A 25479-nucleotide genomic window follows, 5' to 3' on the forward strand; every position below is an offset into this window, starting at 1 on the left:
TTAAAAAATAATGTTTACAATGTTTAGTTTAGTTTGTATGTTTGTTTTGATATTTCCCAGATTACTTAGTATTGGTGTTAAAGAATTGATGTATTATGTTATAGAATTATAGTTTAAAGCAGATCCCATATTTTGATGTAATTATAGTTTGAGAAAACAGTGCAAGTGGATGTTGTACATCAGTCATTTCTAAAGCAGAAATAATGTATAAACAACTGAGGTATTTTCATAGAATATCATAGTTACTGGTGTTCTTTTTGCCATTTGGGGCTTTGATGTTACTATATTTTAGCAATTGTATGTTTTGCAGCTTTAAGGAAAAGCGTAGATTGTAGGATTGTGTTACTTTGAGCAATTTTCCAAATTCTTTTTTAGGACCAGCAAGTCCTTAATGGAGAGTCAAACTAGGGGTTTGAATGACAAATCATGATGCTCCAATTAGTCTTAGTTTCTTGATAAAGAAGTGAATAACTAGCTGCCAGAATGCATCTAAGACCACGTATTTTTCCAAAATTTCGCTCTGTGCCCGCCATATCGCTCAAAGAAAAGTTCAGGGATTTTTTCCTTGCCTGACTTTCATCACTGTTTGTGTACGAATTGTGCTATATAAAATTACCTTGCCCAAGGCCCGTACACATCGGGACGAATATTCGCCAGCCGTTATTCGCCAGCGTTTTTCAACACGTTTTTTGTGTTCACACCCAGGCGATTTTCGCTGACGTTGAGCCGAGTGAACATGCAATTTCATTCCCTGATATTAGATGGCGCTTAATGAAACAGAAATACCACTGTACACAAGGTGGCGCTGCGCAGCTTTACGCTTCTTAAACTCGCTTTTCACTCAGAAGAAGAGAGCTAGTATTTACGCGCTTGTCAGAATCATACAAAGAAAACATGAATATTTCAAGCACCGGCAGCTCTAGCTCCAGTTCCAGCGATGAAGAAATTATTGTTCTGTTGAATGATGAAAGATGCCGGAAAAGACGCCGATTTTGGGTACATCGCATAGTTACGAGAAGAGAAGAACATGGGGAGTTTTATCGACTGATACAAGACCTGAAAATGTATTATGAGTGTTGTCGAGGATATTTTAGAATGTCCGTCATTATTTCTTTGCGGCAGTGTAGACGCTACTTGGCGTCTATCTACTTCGCTGGTATGTGTGCTCAGAAAGGCCGTTTTGTGTTGAGCGCCCCCAAGTTGAGTTTTACTCTAACTTCAGAAGCTCCAGACACATTCTTATTGGTTGTATAGTTTTTGGCGCGGCGCGTCAAACCAAAAAAACGAACCCGAGGCGTTTTTAAAAAATGACGCTTTTACGCGTGGCGTTTTTCGCGTCGGTATGCACACTCACATTGGTGCCCTTTAGTCACGAGGCGTTAAACGTCAGCGAATATCGCGCCCAAAATTCGTCCCGGTGTGAACAGGCCTTTACTCTCACAAGTATAATTCACCAAAAATTTACTTAAGTAAATGTAACGCATTACTACTCACCTCTGCATATGTATATATATTTCAATTAGTCTCTTCTGGTCCTCCAGACTCCTCAAACATTTTCTTCAATGATCACAGAGTTTATTGATGCTTGAAAAAAACAAAAGTCCTGGAAATGTATAAAAGGCTCCTTGTTGTGTTTTTGTCCCTGCAGGCCTCCCCCAGCATTGGATGACTGAAGAGGAAGATCTCTGCAACCAGCAGAGGAACTTCAGAGTGGAACAGGAGGAACCAGAACCTCCACAGATTGAAGAGGAACAGAAGGAACCAGAACCTCCACAGATTGAAGAGGAACAGGAGGAACCAGAACCTCCACAGATTGAAGAGGAACAGGAGGAACCAGAACCTCTGCCGATTAAAGAAGAACTGGAGGAACCAGAACCTCCTAAGATTAAAGAGGAACCAGGGGAACTCAGCATCAGTCAGGATGAAGATCAGCTTGATCAGAAGCAGGAGACTGATACCTTGATTGAGATTCCTACTTATGAGGAAGATGAGAACAGTGAAGCAGATCTAAACAATCAGCAGAGCTTTAATGTAACTGATAGTCAGGATGAAGAAGGAAACCAACATGAAGAATCAACATCAACTACAGATGAAGAGACAGACCCACAGAACAGAGATCAGAGGAAGAGAAGGGACAGAAGTCATGTCCAAAGTGTGGACAGCTCTCACATGTCAGCAGGTCAGTGTGACTCTGATCTTCATCTCCACACTATCGGTATGTTCACTTCAACAACGGTTCTATCTTGAGCTTCAAGCTCTCCAAACATGCAGTCCATCAACAGCGTGTCCTGGAAGAGTCTCTTCTGTCCCTTCCAGTTGAAAAGACAGAAGACATTGTTGGTCAGTGCAGCCGACAACATTCTTCAAATCACATGATCTTAGTTAGTCCCTCCAGCTAACGACAAACAGGAAACCTTAACAGATCAAAGAGAAAATTGTTGGCAGATAAAAAAGTACAATCTGTTTTGTCGTCTGTGGTTCTAAGTTTGTAGTTCAGTTCTTCTCAGCAGATTTCTCTGTCAAACCCAAAATCCCATCTAAACCTATTTGATGTCTCCATGTCTCCAATTCCAGACATTCAGACAGATTCTATTTCCAAAACTACATTTCAAGCTAAAACCCAAAGACAAGGTCCTGCTCATGGATCTGCAGACAGAAAAGATTCAAACCTGAACACATCAGTGAAAAACTGCTTAGTGTCAGAATTGTTCTCTATCTTTTCTGGACTGATTCTTCCTCCAGTGCAGCTTCATCTTCATCAAACTGCTCCTCATTGGTGGGTGGAAACACAACAGGGAGGTTTTTCTGTGTCCAGTTCAGCTCCATGAATGTTCAGGCTGTTTAATGTCAGTGATTTCAGTTTAGAAAAACTGCATCTCTGCTGAGATTTGCTTCACTTCCATAAGAACCTCAGCAGCATCAGGATCATTTTGTTGATGGTTTGTCTGTGGAATGACATTTCATACTCATAGCTTCAGTGGAGATCAAGAGTCTGGAACCTTTAACACTAAAGAACCATTTGATCCAGTTTCTTCCAGACCAAAACCCAACAAGAACCAAAAAGTTCCACTTCACTGTTTAGCAAAATACCTTTTATTTCTGTTTTTTCTGGCTGTTAAGATGATCATTTATGAAATGTAGCTTTTAACATTTTCCAAAAACGGAATTATGACAGTGTTATCAGAACTGTCAAGAGATTAATTCATTGTGTGATTAATCAATCACTACCTGTTATTAAGTAATTTAATGACTCTTAATAGAAATCTGCGACATTGTGGTGAAGAAAAAGATCAAGTTTTAACTAAAAATGCGTCTTTTTAATGTTTCTTATCATATCAGACTTCCAACCTCTACCTTTACACCAACAATGATTTTTTTTTTTAATCTTCAACCATCAAGAAAAAAGTGCAAGAAGCAGACATCAAGTCTAGAGTCTCTAATTATCACATAAACACCAGTAGGAACACTTTTCTGAGCACTCTAAAGAACTGTTGACCACACACTTCCAAGGTTATAATAGTTTTGGATTTTTTATTAGTTTTTGTTTTTATTTCATTTTGAATTTTTGTTTTTAAATTTATTTAGTTTTAATTAGTTTTTAGCGGCAGCTTTACTAGTTTTTATTAGTTTTTATTTTTTGAAATTGCTTCATTTTAGTTTAGTTTTTATTAGTTTTAGTGTTAGTTTTAGTTTTTTCTTTTTTTTTTTTTGTAAATTAGGATATTTCTCAGGTGCATGATTCAAAATCACCAGAATAAGTATTGTATGATAAAAACTAAATCAAAGATACATTTTGAAACACTTATTATTCAGAGGACACAAGGACAACTATCCTTAAATTAAAATACAACAGCCGATAACAGCATTACGTTATCTGCTCTCGCTTCTTTTTCGGGGGAGGGCGGGCGACAGGCTAGCTTGTCTAGGTACTGTTGATTTGCGTTTTTGTGTGCGCTTTTTAAATGTACTTTTAGATTCGTAGGGTTTTTTCCTTTGAGGAGCGTTCCACAAATGTTGTCTCCTGCTTTGACTACAAGGCACTTACTTTTGTTTTCGACGCTGTTATATTCAAAAAAGTCCCAAATAGGACTCTCCCGCTTTCTCCCAACTTTTAATGCAGCCAGCACGCTCATGTAAATGCCTATGACAACGCTAGCCGTCAGTGTCTGACAGACATCATGTGACGTCACAGACAACGTAATGCCGTAGGGGTCAAATACACAGTAAAACTAGCAGCGTGAAGTAAATAGACTTTATTTCAACCCAAAAGACTTATGTATTAACAAAGACGAAAACGAAGTATTTTTTGGGGTTAATATTAGTTAGTTTCAGTTCGTTTTATACACACAACAAACAGTTTTAGTTAGTTTTCATATTTTTTAAAACTCTCCTTTTTATTTTTATTTCAGTTAACGAAAATGTTTTTTCAGTTCTAGTTTTAGTTTTTTCGTTCGTTTTCGTTAACTATAATAACCTTGCACACTTCCTAACACTACAATACACATCAGGGGTCGACAATCTGGGTCACACAGAGGGAAAGACAGTGGAACGCGGGGGGTGACAAAAAGAAGCACTTGATCTGTCGTCTGTTTGTATTTTTAGACTTGGAAAAAAGACCAGGGTTCAATGTCAGGAGGGGAATGAACAATGGTAATGGAAATGGTAATTGATGTCAACATAGAGGTCCCTCTTTAATTTTCTTCTAGTGAGTTACTATATTCACCATGCCCAAACTGTTCATCCAACATAACGTACAACCATCACTGTATTTTAACATGTATATAAGTCTCTGTTCATGAAATAGTCTGACTAATGACGTTCGTGAACTCAGTCCCAGCAATGCATTGCAAAAGAAAAGAAAAAGAAAACAAAAAGGCTCGATCTCAGCAGCTTTCTCCAGGTCTATGACTTGTAGATCTCATGAGAGAAAAATCTACACGATAATCCGTCCTCTAGGAAATGGGATAAATATAATCCATTGTGTGGATCTTGAAAACGGAGCGGCTCTGGAACATCTGACATATTTCTCAGACACGGCCCACCTATTTTTTTTTCCCCTGGACTCCCGGTCTTTTCCCTTTTTTTAAAGCAGCAGGTGTTTTCCCTCGCTGTCCTCACGTCATTGGAAGCCTCCCCTCTCGTAGACACCGCCTGTTTCTTAAAGGCACATGCTGCTTTTCCATGTTTACCAAAGTCCATTCAAAACATAAAATCCCAATAAAGATCTGGCCAGATATTTACATTAGCACTCAAAGCAGGTATTTTGTGCCTGCAGGGATTCATAACAAAATACTCCAAAAGGTGCTTAGCATGCTATTTGTGGCGTCACACAGTCTTAATACATCTTCAGCAAAGTGGTTTTTTTGAGTCAGTTGATGATGCTGATAGCAGTGCTAGCACTTGTAGCCACATTAGCATAACTACCATAGTTATCCTATTTAGCATCTTAGCACTATGTTTTTCTGAGCCAGTTGACAAAGCTGATGCTGACGATGCAATGCTAGCACTTGTAGCCACATTAGCATAACTAAAATAACTACCATAGTTATTATATTTAGCATCTTAGCACTATGTATTTCTGAGTCAGTTGACAAAGCTGATGCTGACGATGCAATGCTAGCACTTGTAGTCACATTAGCATAACTAACATAACATAACTACCATAGTTATCATATTTAGCATCTTAGCACTATGTATTTCTGAGTCAGTTGACGAAGCTGATGCTGACGATGCAATGCTAGCACTTGTAGCCACATTAGCATAACTAACATAACTACCATAGTTATCATATTTAGCATCTTAGCACTATGTATTTCTGAGTCAGTTGATGATTCTGATAGCTGTGCTAGCACTTTTAGCCACATTAGCATAACTACCATAGATATCATATTTAGCATCTTAGCACTATGTATTTCTGAGTCAGTTGGCGATGCTGATGCTGACGATGCAATGCTAGCACTTGTAGCCACATTAGCATGACTAATATAATTAGCATTATTAGTATCTTAATCAATGAGTCCTTCTAAATTAGTTGAGAAGGGGGGGTTAAATGTGCATACTGGCTCCACAGGAAGTGGAGTTTGGTCAAAGCTGTGTGGTAAGAGTGGCGGTGGTGCCTAGACTCAGGTAGCAAAGATGAGTATGGGTGCATTTTTGCATTGATTCATGTAGTAAGGGCTGGTGGCGCATAGAGATGGGCGGTGAGGGCAGGTAGCATGTCAATTCGACGCCGCTCGCAATTTAAATTTGCAATTTCATTTTCTTAAAAATTTTCAGCTCAGTGTTGTAAAGCTGCATTACAGAGAGAAGAAACTTTCTTTTAAAACCACTTTATTGACGGTGTTACAAGGACGTTTACTTTACAAACAATGGTCCTCCAAATATTCTGACAGAGATTATTAGAAAAAATTGGGTGTTTAACAATACAGGCTTCAAAACATAAATAAAGCATCTTGTTGTGTCCCTGCAGTCCTCCCCCAGCATTGGATGACTAGAGAGGAAGATCTCTGCAACCAGCAGAGGAACTTTAGCGTGGAACAGGAAGAACAAGAACCTCCACAGATTAAAGAGGAACCAGATGCGCTCTTCATCAGTCAGGATGAAGAAGGAAACCAACGTGAAGAATCAACATCAACTACAGATGAAGAGACAGACCCACAGAACAGAGATCAGAGGAAGATAAGAGACAGAAGTTATGTCCAAAGTGTGGACAGCTCTCTCATGTCAGAAGGTCAGTGTGACTCTGATGTTAGAAAAAATCCCAAGAAAAAAAATCTTGGTAAGAAATAAAAAACAATCTCCAAAAGAAGAGAGACTTTCCTCTATCAAGCCTGGTAAAAACTCAAGAATAAGTTGTAATCCGTCTGACTACATGGAAACTGGGTCTGCTGAAAGATGTTATACCATTAAAGAATGTGATAAAAGCTTTAGTCGCAGATCTAGTCTCAAAATACACATAACTCACACAGGAGATAAGCCTTTTTCTTGTAAAGAATGTAAAAAAAGTTTTAGTCATGTATATAAACTCAAAACACACATGTTAATTCATACAGGAGAGAGGCCTTTTTCTTGTAACGAATGTAAAAAAAGCTTTAGTAATGTATCTCATCTCAAAACACACAAGAGAACTCACACAGGAGAAAAGCCTTATTCTTGTAAAGAATGTAAAAAAAAGTTTTAGTCAAATATGTAATTTCAAAAGACACTTGAGAACTCACACAGAAGAAAAGCCTTTTTCTTGTAAAGAATGTAAAAAAAGTTTTAGTCACAGATCTAGTCTCAAAAGACACATGAGAATTTGTAAGACTTTTTCTTGACAATGTAAGGATTTAGTGTAAACTCTAAATTCTAAACTTTTCTGATAATATGTCGACCTCTCAACCTTTGTACCACAGCAGAAGACTTTATTTGACTTGGAAAGTTCTGTATCTCAGAAAAAAATAATATTTGAAAATAGGTTTTTAATGCTTAAAAATACCCCAATGTTCTAATGAACTCCATAGCAACCTGAGCTTTTATTTCATGTACGCAGAGCCACAGGCTGATGGCCTCCATACCATATTGACGCAGTGACTTCATTAGAGGGAGGCACAAATCAGTGTAGAAAGGAATTTTTCTGGAAAAAAAAATAAAGAAATAAATACTTTAGTTGTTTTGATATATGATTCGCTTCCCAATAGCAGTTTGGGACAACTTTTAGGACTGCTGAAACTGCTGCTGTATTTACTTATTCATGACGTATACTTTGACTTTTTATCTCTATTTAAATTTTTACTGACTTATTTGTTTTTCTAACTGCTATATTTCTTGTTTGGCTGCTGAGACAACTGAATTTCCCTCCGGGGATCAATAAAGTGTTGTCTTTTCTTACCCTGATTTCTTGGACAGCTTATTTAGGTTTTCATCTTCTCTAAGCCAGTGTTTTTCAACCGGTGTGTGCCGCGGCACACTGGTGGGCCATGGGAAATAGCCCTCGTTAACTGATCTAAAAACATTTCACATCTCAAGGATATCAGCTCTGTGTTCATCCAAACAGGTCCTGATAAAACACTTAGTTGTTAGGACTATGAAAGATCATAAAATACTTTTTTCTTTGTGTTTATTTGATTCTATTAAAGACGTTTTGATAGGTACCATGAATTGAGCTGTAGCCTCAGCCATTTTTGGCTTTAACTGTCTCCACCAATCATTCTTGTAGGCTCAATCACACGTCATCATTATTTAGTTAGATAAAAGTGTAAATTTGAGTTGTATAAACAATTATTGACTTTTATAGACTTAAGAAATTAGGTTGAATAAATTTAACTCAATTACTTGTTACCAATATAATTAATTCATTCACGGTAAGTTGGCAAAATTGTGTATATATATATAATGGAAATATATATATATATATATATATAATGGAAATATATATATATATATATATAATGGAAATGAGATCAGAAACTCTACTACAAGCAGAAACTCTTTCTTTTGCTGATCCAGCTGTGTTACTTTTTTGATGGACGTATAATCTTCATACGCCATCATTAAAATCTCAGACTGCATCTCACTGAAGTGTAGCGCTTTCTTTTTTTTCTCCACGAGTTTCCATGGTGAATCCGGAAATCAGTGATCCATTGAGAATGTCTTTATGTACTCGCCGTGCACGTGCATTAACCCAAGGTTACCAAGTCGAGCGTAATTACGCTAACTCGTATCCGGTCTTTTGGAACTGACATACCCAGAGTAAGCAAGTTCAGGCGGATTTCAGCCAGAGTTCAGGCTTAAAGTCAGGGTAGTTTAAACATGCTTTCTGGAATACCTCTGACTGATTTGGTTTGTTTTTTGTTATTTTAGTCATGTATGAAGAATACAGACCTAGAATTACAGGGGGAAAAAACACAGAAAATGTTTTTAAAATTTATTTTTTCATAAATTTAATAGGTATCATTTCTGTCCATTGGAAGTAGTTTGAAGTGAAGCTGTGAAAGTGACCACATTTGTTCAACAACCTCATAGCAACAACAAACAAAGCAGATTTCTCTCCAAAGAAGTTTTTTTTCCTCCGTTTTCAATCCTAATAAAGACAAAAAGATGTCCTGAAAGGCAGAAATGTGTTTCCACCCACATGAGTCCCACATGAAAGAGATCAAAGTGAGCTAGCCAAGCGCTTCATCCAAGAGAAGCACCTCCAAAGCACAAAGACTCCGTCTGGTTGCAGGAACTCTGGGAAAGAAGGAGCAGGAGGAACTCCTGCAGGAATCCCTGCAGGAAACATCAGCTTAGAGAGAGAGAGAGAGAGAGAGAGAAAATGAAGGAAGCTGGTGTCAGTGCAGAGAAAAGCAGGACAGCTGAAGCTTCCAGACTCTCAGCCCAACAGCTGAAGGAGTCCTCAGGACTTCAAGCTTCAAGCAAATTGAAAAAGTGTCAATTTGAAAAAAAAGTGTTTTCCACCAATTTATCACATGTAGTTCTTATCAATACGATCATCTTAATCAATGTGTTTTTTTGAGTCTGTTGAGGATGCTGATCGTAATGATAATCGCTCATGCAGAGCAGGACGACTGCGGTCCAAAGTCTCCTTTGTAGCTCACACTGTAACCCCCCCTCACCCCCGCCTGCAGACAGAAGCTACAAGACTCACGTGGGGCAGCAGGTTCATTCTAGCAGCCACAGATCTTTTTACAAGTGGGTTGTGGAAAATCTCTCAATAAACACTACAAAAAATAATTTCAGACACAACTTATGAAGGAAAAGAACTTTATGTTAAAAGCGAAAACATGAAATGAAAATACGTAGAACCCAGCAGATCTAAACGCTACATAGTTTGTCCAAGTGGGGTTAGTCCGCATGCACGATTCAGCATCAGTACGAAACACAATTGTTTAAGCCACAGTCCGTGCACATCATTTATCAGATTTTTTTAACCACTGGCACCTGGGGGGCTCCGTATATTTCAGCCCCTCAGAGCTGAACCTCATACTCTTTAGGACCCAGCAGCGTCTTGACTGCTGCAACTGGAGTCACATGATTTCTGTAGAGAAGTGAGGGGTCGCAGAAGTGAGAAAAGTCGCAGCCATTCATGCACACACACAAACAGACACAAAGGCTACGTTCACACTGCAGGGCTTAATGCTCAATTCGGATTTTTTCAAAAAATCCGAATTGTTTGCTAGACCGTTCACATTTCCAAGTAAATCCGAACTTTTGTGATCTCCAGTGTGACCGTGACACGACCCAAACGAGACCCGCATGCGCAGAAGCCAGAAGAATACTCAACGGTGAACGACGTCACTTGTTGTTTGCGGAGCCAACGTTAACAATGGATGTCAACAACAGTGTTGTCAAAAGTGGAGCTCTTTTTGTAATATTAAATTTATTTTCACGAAGGAGCAGCACAATTACAATCTTCTCATTTTAAGAAGGCATTGGAGTCGGGATCGTCTGTACCCACTGTAGTGGAATGGAAATGTGTATGTGTTGGGCCCGCGCGCCCCGTGTGTGTGTGTGCAAGCGCGTGCCGCGATAGAGAATAGGGGGGGGGCAGTGTGGGCGCGCATTCATGTTGTGTGTTACGGAGGACGGTAATAAAAGAAGGTTTCCCCCAGAATAAATGCTATGGACTCTTTATTAACCCGTTCTGGAGAATCTAAGGATCAGAACAGGGAGGAGGAGGATGATCGCCTGGGTCCCCCGCGCTTCTGAGCACGGTGGAAAGGGGAGAAAGAAAAAAAAGTTATCGCGGGAAAGGTTCAACACCACGCTCTGCCATTTAGCTGGAATTTTTTCAAAAACCGCCCAGTTGCGATAAGAGCCCTGGAGTTTGGCCTGAAAAGAGCGATCACCCCAAATATTAATCCAATCGGGGATCTCGCTTCCCGTCCACTGACTGGTCTCAGCAGCATCGTCCACCATGGTTGTTGTTTACGTTCTCGTTCCCGCCTACTTTAACGCAGAATGATGACGTTTGTTGCGTGTCGATGACGTACGGTTCGGAATCAAGTCGCCTGGCCGGTCAGACGGCGGTCGCAATTGAAAAGAACGGCTACAATTCGGAATCAGGACGGCAAATCCACGGGGCCTGGGTCGCAATTGAAAAGATCGGAACTGTGTCATTCAGACTGTCATGAAAAGATCGGAATTGGGCCGCTTAGGGGCAAAAAATTCGGAATTGGGTCGTTTCAGCCTGCAGTGTGAACGTAACCAAAGAGGGAGGAGGTCTGCTCTCGGTCAGACAGCAGAGTTTGTCCAGCAGACACAGACGTTGGAGTTTCTCCATTTTCTTCTTCGGTGAGTCTTTGTGTAAAAGTTGTTTTCTGTTCTCATCATGATGAAACTGTTGTTACTGATCTGTGAGGAAAAGAGCAGCAGACAAACACAACAGGTCACTGACTGACACCATGGCCGCTCTGAAAGTTTTCATGAAGGCCTGAGACGGTTCAGAGAAACTCTGGTCCCAGCAGACCAGAGCATTGCGTCGCGTAGGGCGCTGGCCAAACCGAAGTTCGGAAAGTTATTTATTGTTCGTATTTTTTATTATCACAGCTGTTTGTTAACATAGATTTACATGAAATGATCAGTAACAGAAGCTCATTGATTGTAACCGATTGAGCACCGCAGCCGCTCCTCCCCCGCTTCCTTCCTCCCTCAGAGAGCGCGCCCCAGCGCGTCTCTCGCGGGGACGCGCGCAGGGGAGCGCGCTGTTGCTTACTTTTATTTGAATCGTGTTTACATCTGATGAGAAGGCAAAAGAAAAACAATCGAGGGCTCAAAACAGAAAATGCCAGAAATGTAGAAGGAATGAAGAAAAGTTTCTGTAATGGTTGAGAAACAGCAGGAAGGTTCTAGTAGTGACAGAAACAGAAGTGGAAACATTCAGGCTAAAGCTGCCAGCAGTGGTGGTTCCAAACAAACTCACTCACCGGGCAAGTAACACACACCCCCGCGCTCACACACATTTGACAACATCCGTTTGTGGTCTCTATCTTCTGTTTGGCCATTTAACACAAAATGCATGAATGTTCTAGACTCGGATTCCAGGGGGGTCAAACTCAGTCACACAGGGGCCTAAATTAAAAACATGCTTTAGGTTTTAGGCAGAACAAGATAAACATTTACTGAAAAAAAGTAAAGCTAAACTTTTAGACATTTAAAACTGAACGTTTTGAACATACATATGGATAAAAACAGCAACATAAATCCAACTTTGCTCTCCGTAAAATAAATTCTCTCAAAATTATACAAATATGAAGATGCTGCAGAACAAAAGTCTGGAAATGTTAATAATAGGAAAGAAATAACAAATCATGTCTTTTTGTTTTCTTTGCTCTTTTGTCAATTTTTAGAGCTGAACTCCTGCATCATTTTTAGAAATAACTTTGTTTCTGTTTTGTGTGTCTTTGTGAAACATTTCAGAGGATTTGATTTTTTTTAAATCTGTTATTGTGAAAATCATTTTTATGTCTATAAAACATTAAAAACTAAATCATAGAACTCATCAGTGGGATTACTCCAAAAATATTTGGCATTTCCCTAATTTTGTGAAACACCAACAGCAGAAAAGCATCCAAAACACTTCAATAAATAACCACTTCCGGCTACCAATAAAATGGTCACAAGTATCTTCCAGCTGTACTGATCAGATTTTACAGAATCACTAATCATGGAAAAAATAAAGGAGCTTGTTTGTACTGATTTTGTTTTAAAAATTTTTGAACTAGATGCACCAAAACACTGATAAAGTTTTTATCCTTTGAAACAACACTGAATGATGATAAAAGCTGCTCCTAGAAGTAGAAGTATGTGTGATGGTGGTTAGATGGTGATTTAGTTTCTTTCTATGTTAAAAGTTTGGATTATTATTATTTTTGTGAGTGAATATTAAGTTTACAGCCTTTTGCTTTTAATATCACTTTGCCTGAACGACATTTTGGATCTTAGTTGAACATTTGGAGATTTTTGACAACAATGAATAAAAAATGTCTCTATTTTTACATATAGTTTAGTCTGTTTTCTTTTGAAAATCTTCCCAACACAAAGTTTATATCAAACAGCTTTGACGAAGGTGAGAGAGAATCAGGACAGATGGACGGAAACAGGTTGGTCTTATTGTGGACACTCAGGACAGAGACAGTTCAGACCAAGGCAGTCATTTTAAAAAGTATTCTTATTTTAAAAAATAAACATGCATTAGCAAGATGTTTAATTATTTCAAACAGTTAATAATCCTTGCTTCGCCATAGGATCTAATTTTTAATTATATCTTATTTAATATTTATCATATTTGCCATATGATTTAGTGGAGAAGAACACAGACTAGAGGTTGGTGATGCATCTGATATCAAAGAGAGCAGAGATGACTTAAAGAAGGAATAATTCAACTATTAAAGTCACAGAAACCTAGATGTTCATTCTGGTTTAAACTTCTGCTGAAAACATGTTCACTTATTTTAGGAAAACAAGTGCAGACATACATGACAAGTCAGTCCCAACAGAGAAGAACGAGGAGAGACGATCATATGATGATGATGATGATGATGACGAAGGAGAACAGAGAGGAACAGAGGAGATGCTGGGTCATTTAATGTGATCAAACACAGCGACTCAACATTATAACCTGCTAAAATGTTTTTTATTTAAATAATCAATATAATTCTGAACTTCATGGACGTTATCTTCCATCTTCTTGGTGCTTAGCATATGAAACGGCGGCCATTTAGATCCAAATTCTCAACCCCATAACTTGTTTTAATGTTACGAGATTTTAATATTTGTGTTGTTAGAAATAAACATTTATTTCAATAATAACCATATAATTCAATCAAAAATGTCATACTGCTTGTTGAATAGATTTCAGTTCCATGTAAAAGTTTTGAATACGACGGCACCAGCAGCAGGGAGAAATACCTTCAGAGAGAGCTGGAAAGATGGAAGAAGAATGTAGAAGAAGAGAGGAAAGAAATGCTCAAAGAATTGGTGACTTCAGCAGAAGATCCATCACAACAATACTCAAGGTTTGGACAGGAAGCAGTGTTATGAAATGTCCTTTGATGCAATTCATTTTACATTCCTTATAAAACAAGGACAAAAGGGAATCCTTTCCACAAACAAACCAAAGTTTGTTTTCCTTTGTAGCAGCGTCTATCTGCTCAGAGGAAGGACAGAAGAACAAAAAATAAATTCAAGAGGCAAAGAACTGAACTACAAGAAAAAACTGAAAAAGAAAAATCCCCAAAATATGCCGCCAACGTTTAACAGATTCTGATTCACCATGTTCAAAAGTAAAAAGACCAACTTCAAATTGCGTCATCAATCCCCAAACAAAAAAAAAACAACCTTACTTTACCATGAATTACATTTAAGAAATTAGAAATAAATATAAAAAAAATCACCAAAGACGAATAAAGCAGCTGAAAATAAAAATCAAATACAGGTTGCAAAAATCTGAAAGTGACTCACTTGAATTCTAAAACAAGAAAATGAAAAATCCTGAAAGAGATCCAGCAGGTTTTCTGAAGCCTGAAAAGAAAAAATTAAGGGATTCTGTGTTAGAGATGATGTTAGTAGAATGACAACAGGAACCAAAAAACACCAAAGTGGAAGAAATTCAAAATGCGGAAAAGGTTCTATGTTCATATACTGTTGTAGTTCTCCATTATTATTTTTATAAACTTCATTAAACTGCAATTTCCTTCTAATTTTGCTGTGCTTATGAAATCAAAACGCTGCTACAAACTCCCAGCATTGAATTTTAGAGGATGGAATTCCAAATAAATCTGTGTTTGTCCCTTCAACCCCGTCACCATGTTCAACCCTGTTATGCCTGTTTCAACCCTGTAACACAAGTGTCAATTTATTTATAATAGTATTAATAATAATAATACAGAATTGTGTGTTGACTTTTGTCTAAAATGATGAGATCTATCTTAAAGTCTGTATTTTGGATTACAAATCTTCCAATAATTTGCCCATTTCAGGAAAATGACCTCTGTGAATTATGCCTGTTAGTCACATTTTAGGATTTTAGAGAAGAAAAACATTTATTTAAGAGAAATGTTCAGTTTGAAATGATTTAATTAGAACAAGGGACATATAATAATTTAATCATATTGAATTTTTCATAAACAATTTTATTTTAATATTCATGGAGATTCCATAGTGTACGTAACGGGGTTGAACATTTACTTTTACCACAACTATGTGGGGGAGGGGCTCATTCAATTCAATACAATTCAATTGTATATAAAGCCCAAAATCACAACGGTCGTCTCGATGGGCTTCGTACCGCTAATTGTAAAGTAAAACATCAAATCAAAAAGGTTAATGAATACATGGAATTCAACAGGAAAATACTAAATTGAACTAACAAACTGACTAAACTAAACTGGACATCCCTCCCCTTAGACCCCCCTTCGCTCTTAGACTCACCGCTTCTGATTCCAGACCTGCAACAAACTAACAGCTGCTGTAACGCCTTTCAGTTTCTTTGCCTTTGTGTTTGGTTCCTTGTTTTTCTTTAGAGGTCTGAGTTCATTTCCTGTTTTATTTTGTAGGGTTTCCTGTTTTGTTGTTGTGGTGAGTTTTCCTTTGGGTCCCCATCTGTCCTGATTGTGTTCACCTGTGTCTCATTTGTCTGTATGTATTTAAGTCCTGTCCTTCCCTTCCTCCTGTGCTGCTCCATATTGCTGTTATGCTGTTCCCCTGTCTCTGTGTAGCTTTCATGTCTCCCCTTCTGAGTATTTCACGTTTCTAGTTTCTAGCCTGCTTAAGCATTTTTTTGGGGTTTTGTAGTTTCGGTTATTAAAGCCCCCGTTCTCCTTCATCCTCTCTGCGCCTGGGTACTGCCCCAACTTCTCCCATAACAGCTGCTTTCTAATAAAAAATAGTTGTCATCCATAAAATGTATGTACTTCATAGGGTTTACTGGATTTTGAGGAGTCTGCATCAAAGTGAATTTGTTTCTATCATCTCACTCATCTTAAGTCTGGATGTTTGACAGATTTATTCTGCATTTACACTGCGGGTCTTGATGCCCAAATCCGATTTTCTGACTATATCCGTTTTTTTTTTTGGACATCCCGCTTTAATCATCTTTTAAAGTGACCCGTATCCGATTTTTGCATTTACACTATACAATGCTGAAACTATCAAACGTAGATGTTCTGAGGACTACGTAGCAGCATGATTTGAAAACACGAAGGAGGAGGCGACCTCTACAAATTATTTTTTATACAGAGAGTGACCAAAGAAGGATTCAAAATAAACATGAAAGGTGAATTTTACAGAGAATGTGAATGAGAATGAGAATGTGAACAATATGGTGGATGTAGTCCGGACAACAGATGATTTGATGATGAGGACAGAGGAAACTGATGACTTGACGATGGCGAATGAGATAAAATGTATGGGATTTTAGAAGGACAGGTGTTGGGTGGAATAGAGAAGAAACAGAAAGATAAGGACAAGGAGAAATTGCATAAAGTATTGGTTCAGATGGTTTTGAAACAGACTTGAAGTACGATGACATTTATTCATCAGTTACGGGAAAAAGAATTGGAAATGATAAAACAGATGCAGGAGTTGGATAAGAAGGTGAAAGAAGTCTCATGGAAAGAAAAAAGGGAAGCTAAACGGAAGCATAAGGAAACTGACAAAATTAAACGCACAGTGCATCAACTGACTCTTGCAGCCACAGCGTTGACTACGGTGAAGACAGAACAAGACAGTAATAAATCTGCCGTGACAACATCTTCTCTCCAGACACCCCTCTCTGGCATTTACCCCTCCCTTCCAGTAGGGACAGAGCCCCCTGTTTTCACCCCCTCCCCCCTATCCTCCACAGGACATGTACCCGATGCTGAGATATGCGGTGAAGTGGCCTGCGACAGGACAGTTTGTTAGGCCTGTGGACCAGGACCTGACTCCTGAAGAATAGCAGCACATAGCCTCAATGTTGCTGGAAAGGCGACCCAGAATGGCAGAAAACAGAGAAGACCCCTCCAGAGACCTCATAAACCTTCGCACAGAACACCCCTCCGCACCACTGGTAAGTGAAGGAGCAGACGCTTACTTTTGCTCACACAGCACTCCAGCTCGACAGGGAGGAGACTTGAGACAATTGCTAGGCGTAACAGCCACAATCACTGAGATCCAGTCTATGGAACAGCGTGCGGGTGTGCAGGACCACCCAGACTCCACTCTTTTAGTGGACGTTCAAGCTCCAGTTTTTACTGCAATGAGGGAACTTTTTCCTGATCCAGTGACCGCAGCTCCAACAAGTTTCCCCTACACAGATAAGGACCCCAGCACATATTACTCTGAGTGTGTCCAGAAATGGATTGACAACAAGGGCAGAGACCCCGGCCTGTCACTCCCTGAAACAGTCATGTTTAGAACAGCAATCCTGGCAGGATTGCCTCAGGACGTGCAGGATTTATTAAAAGCAGACCCAGACTTGTTGGCTGGTGATGAGAGTCGATTTAAGAGGCATTTGATTCATCACTGCAGAGCACACTTGGAGAAAAAGGAGAGAGCAGAGGGAGAAGTTGAACAGCTGAAAACCCAATTACTCAGACTGCAGCTTGCACAGGCCCGGAAAGAATCCACTCATGATAAAAAAGGTGTTAAAAAAGAAAATAACATGATGAGTTTAGTACCCCCAGAGCCAGCAGCAATGATGTGGCAGGCTCAGGCATTCGGAGGCCGGGGCAGGAGAAGGAGCGGATATTCTGGAAGACGTGGGCCACCCAGGGGACCCCCCCCAGCAGCAGCTGGAGATGAATGCTTCATCTGTGGCGCTCCGGATCATTGGGTACAGAACTGCCCACAACGAGGTACCCAACAGCATCATGCACAGACCAGGGGCAGAGGGCGACCTGGACAACACCCACGGCCGCTCCAAGCCCCTCCTCCACCGTGGCAAGGACCACAATGGTGGCAAGTCGGACAATATCACTAGGGGTGCCCACGAGGCCTGGGACCATTTGCTGATGCAGGAGCCATGGTCCCTTTTAAGCTCACAGGTCCCCATGATGGGTCTAGTGGACACTGGTGCAACACGTTCCTCTATAAACAGTCAGTTACCTCCATCTGCTCTGAAAAATGAACACATGAACTTTGTCAGCTTCTCTGGGACACCTCAAAACCTGCAAAAGACCATCCCACTGACTTTTGAACTGGCCGGTCAGATGGTGGAACATTCATTCACCGCACACACCTGTGAATCTGTTGGGACGGGACATTCTTGTCAAAACAGGAGCCAGCATCCTATGTTCTCCAGATGGGATACAGATCACTTTCCCGAATGGACATGTTCTGACTGGATGCCATGCCACACAGTATGAGGGACAGTGGTTGCTGCAGCCTCAACCACAGCCAACCCCCACTGCTGACATCCACTGGGATCCAGAGGCCCCTGACACGCCAGGTGTGTTTCATGAATTTCAGGTATGGAAGCCATGGATCCTGTCCTTGAAGCCATATTTTCCGCCTCTGTGTGACCTGCACTGCACACTCTATTATGACAGAGAGGATGACCAACTGTACCAGAAAGAATTTTATCAGGTAGAAGGCCACACGTGGCATTTAAACTCCACTGACATTTATTGGCCCTGAGGGCTTAGCAACTTATTGTGCATTCACACACTCACAATTGCAATGGTACCCGATGTCAGACACAGCTGTACCTCATATATCATTAGCATTCTCCCCTGGTCTTGAGGCCCGGCAGCTAGGACCTATGACTAAGAGGGGAGTAAATAACACAGACTGGCAACATTGTGCTCTTTCAGGTGTTCAATTTTCTCCCTCCACAAAATTGTACAGGATAACGTTGCCTCCAACCACTAACTCGTCAGTACTGGAGCATGTCTGCATTGCCAGACATCACAGCAGAGAGAAGATGAATCATGAAGATGCAGAGGCGATGTTAAAAACGCTCCCTGACTCTTTATGGTCCACAGGTTCATTTGATGTTGGGTCATGCTCCACCGTCCCCCCGGTGGAGATTCAGGTAACTGCAGGAGCAAAGGTGTTCAGACCACAGTACTGCTGGGTGACGGATGCAGATGAAGGAAACTTTGATTGGGCTGTGGAACTTATCGCATGGCACATGATTTAAGGGCTGTCAATAACGTAACCACTACTCCAGTCCTACCTGTGCCTGACCCACATCGCATGCTGTCAACTTTAACCTCACAATGTGTGTTTAGTTTACTGCCATTGATTTGGCCAACGCCTTCTTTTGTATTCCATTACACAACAGCAGACACCTATTCGCATTTCAGTATAAAGGTGTCCGCTTGCAGATCACACGCTTGCCACAAGGATTTAAAAACTCTCCTGGCATTTTCAATCACTGTCTGAAGTCTCTCCTGCAGGATATTGTGCTACCAGAGGGTTGTGTTTTGTTGATGTATGTTGTTGACCTCTTGCTGGCAGCCCCAACTACTGAAAGCTACATTCAAGCAACGAAAGATCTTCTCCTGAAGTTGTATGATTTGGGTTTTAAAGTGTCTAAGAAAAAACTGCAATTATTTTTAGATTCAATTTAGATTTTTACTTTCAATTTATATTTTTTACTTTCAATTTCTCTAGTTTTATGTGCTTTGTGTTTTACCTCTAAGTCTGCAATGTTTCCCTCCACTAGTGGCCTTGGGTTCTCCCAGTCCAAGAGAGGGGAGGCTTTAATTTTTGTCTGGTTTCTTTTTTTTTTGGGAAACATGCGACAGAAAAGGATCGGGAGCACGGACAATATGCCATGTTACCTGTCAGCGACCCCTTTTTACCACCCCGACTGTGAGATCAGCTTGTATGATTTTTTTCTCCCCTAACATGTCTCCATTTCCTCCCTTAACTTCAGGTGTTCCTTTTCTTTACAGGAAGTGTTATCTTTTTTGCTTTTTTGAATTTGAATTTGTTTATTTTCTTTATTTGCTACTTTATTTCTTGTTCTATGTGACTTTTATTAATGACATTGTGCAGCGGTAAGGTCTGGTGATGCATGAGTATCCTTAGGGTTGGCTGCCGGTGGGGCACGGAGTTGTCGCAATTCTGTCCGACTGCATACTGAATGTTTTTCAAAGAAGGTCTAAGTATGCTCCGACAGGTTTTTCCTTGCACTCATGGGTCACCTTCCTCCTTTGTAATGCTCATTTATTCACATTGATTTTGTGTTACAGATTGTGAGGGTTTGCGACCACAGCTGTCAGGTCATGTGGACCTATTGAAATGTTTTGTTGTTGAGTGATGTGGTCATGAATTTTTGTGATCTCACTTCGTGAGCTCAAGAAAGGGAATTGAAGAAATGTATGTTTTTTGTCTTATCTTTTATACGTTGTTTTAATCTTCAGTGCTCAGTGTGATGGAACAATCTTTTTTATCTTGTAAAAGCTCATTCCTCTTTGGCATTCCTTTAGATAAATTTATGGATGCAGATGCAGACTCCCTTTTTCTCTCTTGTATGGAAAGACCAGATCTTTTGTTTAAAGCTCAGGGAGATGGGCTGAGAAGCAGTAAATTAGTCATGGACCAGATTTAAACCACCTGTGCTGAAGATCCAATCTGTGGGAACTGAGCCATATTCACGTTCTCAGGCCAAGAAGAGGCTGACCTTTCACTCCAGCGCCTGCTATGGAATATCTGCCCTCCGAGCAGATTTAGACGCGAATTCCAAATATGGTCCGGCTGAAGCAGGCGGTCCAGCTGTCGACGAATCCATGCGTCCAGGGGGAGGAGATCCGGCTGCCATGATCAAAATTTCTCTGCAGAACTTTTTCCTTTGTTCTCAAGTCTTATACAATTGTTGTGCATTTGTAGGCTTTCTAGTTTGAGAATCCAGATATCTGTCTTAACTTTGTTTTAGAAACTTTGTTAGGGAAATAAAACTATGTCTATCTTTATCCGGTCGAATCCTGGTTTTTCTCTCCCGACTTTTGAACACGCATAGGAAAATCTGCAAATCGAACAGATTATTTCCTGAGGACTTTTCCTTCACTTTGGATTGAGGTCAGAATGTGGTGATTTTGCGATTTTGTTGGGACTTTGTGGAAAGTGTTGAGTAACTTTTGAAAACTTTCATTTTCTATGAATATTTGTGCAAACATGAGCTCTAAAAAGAAAACTGGAGGGATTTTGAGGCAACAGAGAAGACAGGTTTGATGAACTTCTGCTCCCACTGTCTGCAGCAGAGACAGAAACCGTCACTGAAGCCTTCATCACATCACCATAGCTGGATTCCAGAGCACTTTATCAAAGCGCTGGATAAAAGGTGGAGTCTGGAGGAAGTGCGGCTGCGCAGTCACATGCAATGTACAAGCACAGTTCATCAATCTGTGAACCGTTTATCTTTTTCTTTTTAGCCCTTGTGCTATCCTAGGCACTTTTACATTGGGAGTTGGGTCATCTAGACCCACTAGACAGTGCTCTGAACCTTTTTTCTTCAATGATTTGTGATCTTCACTGGTGTCCATGGATTACATGAAATCTTTCCACCTTTGTCATGGTAGGGAGAACACGTTAATGTAAGGGGGGTGGTCATCTAAGATAGCACAAGGGTTCCCAGTACCAACGTCCTGTCAGACTCTCTCTACTCAGAACCAGAACAGATTCAGTGAATCTGTCTGGATGATCAGACTGAGCTTTTTCCATCAATGTCACCTTTCTGTTCTCCTCTGACAGGAACAGATAGATGTTTGCCTTCCTCTTCATCTCAGCGTCCCTCCTCTTCAGTTCAGCGTCTCTCTTCTTCATCTCAGCCCCTCTCCTCTTCAGCTCAGCGTCTCTCCTCTTCATCTCAGCGTCTCTCCTCTTCATCTCAGCGTCTGTTCTTCATCTCAGCGTCTCCTCTTCATCTCAGCGTCCCTCCTCTTCATCTCAGCGTCTCTTCTTCATCTCAGCGTCCCTCCTCTTCAGCTCATTGTCTCTCCTCTTCATCAGCATTTCTCCTTTTCATCTCAGCGTCCCTCCTCTTCATCTCAGCGTCTCTTCTTCATCTCAGCGTCCCTCCTATTCAGCTCATTGTCTCTCCTCTTCATCAGCATTTCTCCTTTTCATCTCAGCATCTCTCCTCTTTAGCTCAGCGTCTCTGCTCTTCATCAGCGTTTCTCCTCTTCATCTTAGGTTCTCTTCATCTCAGCGTCTCTCCTCTTCATCTCAGCATCTCTGCTCTTCTTCAACGTTTCTCCTCTTCATCTTAGGGTCTCTCCTCTTCATCTCAGCATCTCTCCTCTTCATCTCAGCGTCCCTCCTCTTCATCTCAGCGTCTCTCCACTTCATCTCAGCCCCTCTCCTCTTCATCTCAGCGTCTCTCCTCTTCATCTCAGCGTCCCTCCTTTTCATCTCAGCCATGTCCTGCTCCAGCTCCTCCTGATGACCTTTGACCCGCCTCCCTTCAGTTTGCTGCTGGGATCTGATCTGCTGCTCCACATCACGGCTTCTTTTCTGGAGGAGACGGATCATCTGAGTGAAGATCTTCTCCCTGTTTGATCAGCAGAGTGATTGACGGCTCCACCTCCTGTTGAAGCAGCTTCACCTCCTTCTCTCTGTCCTGGATTCTCTGCTGGATTTGTTGCTGACTCTCCTCCAGCTCTCTCTGCTACTCAGTCCTTTCTGCTGCAGCTGAGACTGTTTGATGTCCCTCATGTTCTTCCTCAGAGCAGAGAGAACAGATGCTCTTCTGATCAGAACATCTTCATCACCTCATCATGACGGAGCAGATGTTCTCCTGCAGGTTCTTGGAGGGTTCCAGTCTGTGTTTCTTCAATGCAGCTGCTTTCAAATGAGGCTGAAGGTCTTCCTCACAGGACGAGGCTGGACAGATCAAGCAGGACTTGATGGCTTTCAGTTTTCTTCCAGTGCAGACGTCACAGACCACATCTTCAGGTCCAGCAGAGCAGAGACCAGCAGCAGCAGCTTGGAGTCCGCTCTTCTTCAGCTGCTCCACTAAAGCTGCTGACATGACATTTTTCCCCAGAACAGGCCTCGGTGTGAAGGTCTTCCTGCACTGAGGACAGCTGTGGACGTTCTCCTCTGCATCCCACAGTCCTTGAAGACACTTCCTGCAGTAGCTGTGTCCACAGGGAATAGTCAGCGGATCCTTCAGCAAATCCAGACAGATGGAACAGCAGAAGCTCCATTCATCCAGATCCTTCCTGCTCATTTGGCTGCAGAGTTCCAGTTGAAGAAGCTGCAGTTCTTTCTGCACTGAAGGTTTCCTCACAGCTTGTTTCCCTTCCAGACTCTGAACTTTCAAAGGTTTTGTCATCAGGAGGATTTCAGGATCAGAGTCCAGGACAGTCTGGGATTTCACTGAAGACTTTACTGCAACTCAGAAACCAGATCCAAACAGGGGTATTGTGGAGGTGAACAGGGGTTCCATATTATTTTCTATGGTCTTTTCATTCTGCATTTAATAGATTTTATGAACGGATATATATGCATGTATAATTTATTACAGAAATCTGCTTGATTCCTGCCTTCAGTAACAGATAATAGGTACCAAGGTCACCAGTAGGCCTGTTTTGGACTTAAATCTCTGTTTTTTTCTATACTGGAGTGTTTATGGAACCACGACACCTGCAATGCAGACTAGACAAAAACACACCATTCTAATGACGTATCTAGTATGTTTACATCTTCCCTTACTGGATAATAAAAAAGCCTTTTAGCCTTGAGGACAGAGAGAGAGGACAGCCACAGAGCCTAACAGGTCGTGTTTCTCCACCTCTCCCCTTTTGACTCTTGTGTGTCTTTTCATTTCTGCACATTATATTTTTTTCGGACGTCCTGAACCATCCGAATCTGTGAAGGCCGGACGAGACGGCAGCAATTTGGAGGCACAGACGGGGGGGTTGAGGACAGTTTTTCTGGATTAAATTTGGATGAAGGGTTTCTCAGTGGACTGACGACACGGGTGAACCCTACAAAGGTAAGCAGAAACCTGTCAATCAAAGTCTGCATTGGGCCAAACCAACTGTCTGATGTCCACAAAGTGAGTAACTCAGTAAATTGTAGAATTGTACATTTGGGAAAATCAAAGTATTTAAGAAAAGTGAAAATAAGGTTTACAGAATAGGAGAAAAAAGAAAAAGTGATGAAGTGTCCTAGAGTTTGGAAACTCCAACAGTTCTCTGACGGGAGGCTGGTTCACTTGGATTGTTTTCCCGGGGAGGTGAGGACCCCCCAAGTACAGAATGGGACAGTCTGAAGATCCTAAAGATTGGTGAGAGACCAGAATCCCACAGTAGGACTGAGTGACCAGAATACCATGGTGTTGTAAATAAAGGCTAGTAGAGGCTCTGCAGTGTTGGATGTTCTGCTATGTGGTTCTGGTGGGAATGAAGTGCACGGCTGTGCACGTGAGTGTGGAAGTCTGTGCACGTGAGAGTGGAAGTCTGTGCACGTGAGTGTGGAAGTCTGTGCACGTGAGTGTGGAAGTCTGTGCATGTGAGTGTGGAAGTCTGTGCACGTGAGTGTGGAAGTCTGTGCACGTGAGTGAGGAAGTCTGTGCACGTGAGTGTGGAAGTCTGTGCACGTGAGTGAGGAAGTCTGTGCACGTGAGTGTGGAAGTCTGTGCACGTGAGTGTGGAAGACATGTCTGTGCTGTGAAGCAGCAGCTTCAAATTCTGCTGGAAAGGAGGAGCAGCCGATGTCTGAACCAACGGAGACAACTTTGATCCTAAACTGTTTGAGAAAACTGTTCCTCTTTATAGAATGATGTTGAGGAATTCTAGATCAGAATAGAAATGTTTGTATTATTATTCTGTAAAGGATCAGAGGATTGAGGTTTAACACAGAGAGGAAGGTGTGTGTGTGTGTGTGTGTGACAGAAAGACAGAAAAGATGGGGGTGACATGAAGGTTAATGCTACTTACATACTAAAGCAGGGGCGGGCAATTAGAAGGGCTGGACCAGGAGCAGATGTGTGGAAGGGGAAAGATCTACCATGGAATGTAGATGAAAACATTTGGATTGAAAATTATATTCTAAAACAGAATATTCTGGAGTTTTTAGTTTAAAACTTTATTTCCCATTTTAGATCAATTTTTTATTGTGAAGCTCTTTGGTACCTTCAAGTAATTGTAAAGTGCTTTGAATAAAGTTCCATTCATTTATGATCCTTTTAAAAAAAAATAACATTATTTATGAAATAAGACAAAAATTCAGGAAAAATATACTAATACATTTAAAAAAAACAAAAAAAAACAATAAATAGTGGATCCTCCCCCTTAATAATCCTAACTTTGAGGCTGCAGCTCCTCACGTCTCACAGTTTGTGCAGCTGCGTTGGGTCTTGCACGTCTGTTTCTCATCCAGAAATTCCAGAAGTTTATGGCAGTAAAACTCCTCACTGACTAAACACATTTTTCTCAGACAGACATGAACATTTTCACACTTTTCTCTCTTGTTTAAATTCTCAAACCTTCATAGAAATCAGATCCCGGATCTTAGAATGAAAACAAAGATCTGATTGAATGCAGAAGGGGGGTATGGAAGCGA

General features: G+C 40.8%; 3 protein-coding genes across 4 annotated transcripts in view; 2 read left to right on the top strand and 1 right to left on the bottom strand.

Annotated features, from left to right (window-relative positions):
- The window catches only part of LOC144987279 (uncharacterized), a 141155-nt gene extending 120273 nt beyond the window's left edge, over positions 1–20882 (top strand). The window contains exons 1-3 of one of the 2 annotated variants that reach the window (XM_078936609.1): positions 8426–11274; positions 13834–13997; positions 16826–20882. In XM_078936609.1, coding sequence (XP_078792735.1) covers positions 16934–17941 — 1008 coding nt within the window. In that variant the 5' untranslated portion in view covers positions 8426–11274; positions 13834–13997; positions 16826–16933 and the 3' untranslated portion in view covers positions 17942–20882. Of the gene's footprint in view, positions 1–8425; positions 11275–13833; positions 13998–16825 lie in introns of those variants that run through there. The other variant, XM_078936610.1, reaches the window with a different exon arrangement.
- LOC144987275 (uncharacterized) overlaps positions 1–25479 on the bottom strand; it is a 371740-nt gene that overhangs the window by 147834 nt on the left and 198427 nt on the right. The gene's annotated exons all lie outside the window — the stretch shown is intronic.
- Positions 1–25479, top strand: part of LOC144987246 (uncharacterized) — a 204136-nt gene that overhangs the window by 3717 nt on the left and 174940 nt on the right. Inside the window, exon 2 of the mRNA XM_078936403.1 lies at positions 1649–2179. Within this exon, the coding sequence (XP_078792529.1) occupies positions 1649–2179 (531 nt within the window). The remainder of the gene's footprint in view (positions 1–1648; positions 2180–25479) is intronic.

Source organism: Oryzias latipes, chromosome 2 (assembly GCF_053564925.1).
Source record: "Oryzias latipes strain Hd-rR chromosome 2, Olatipes_Hd-rR_3.1".
Taxonomy (NCBI): Eukaryota; Metazoa; Chordata; class Actinopteri; order Beloniformes; family Adrianichthyidae; genus Oryzias; species Oryzias latipes.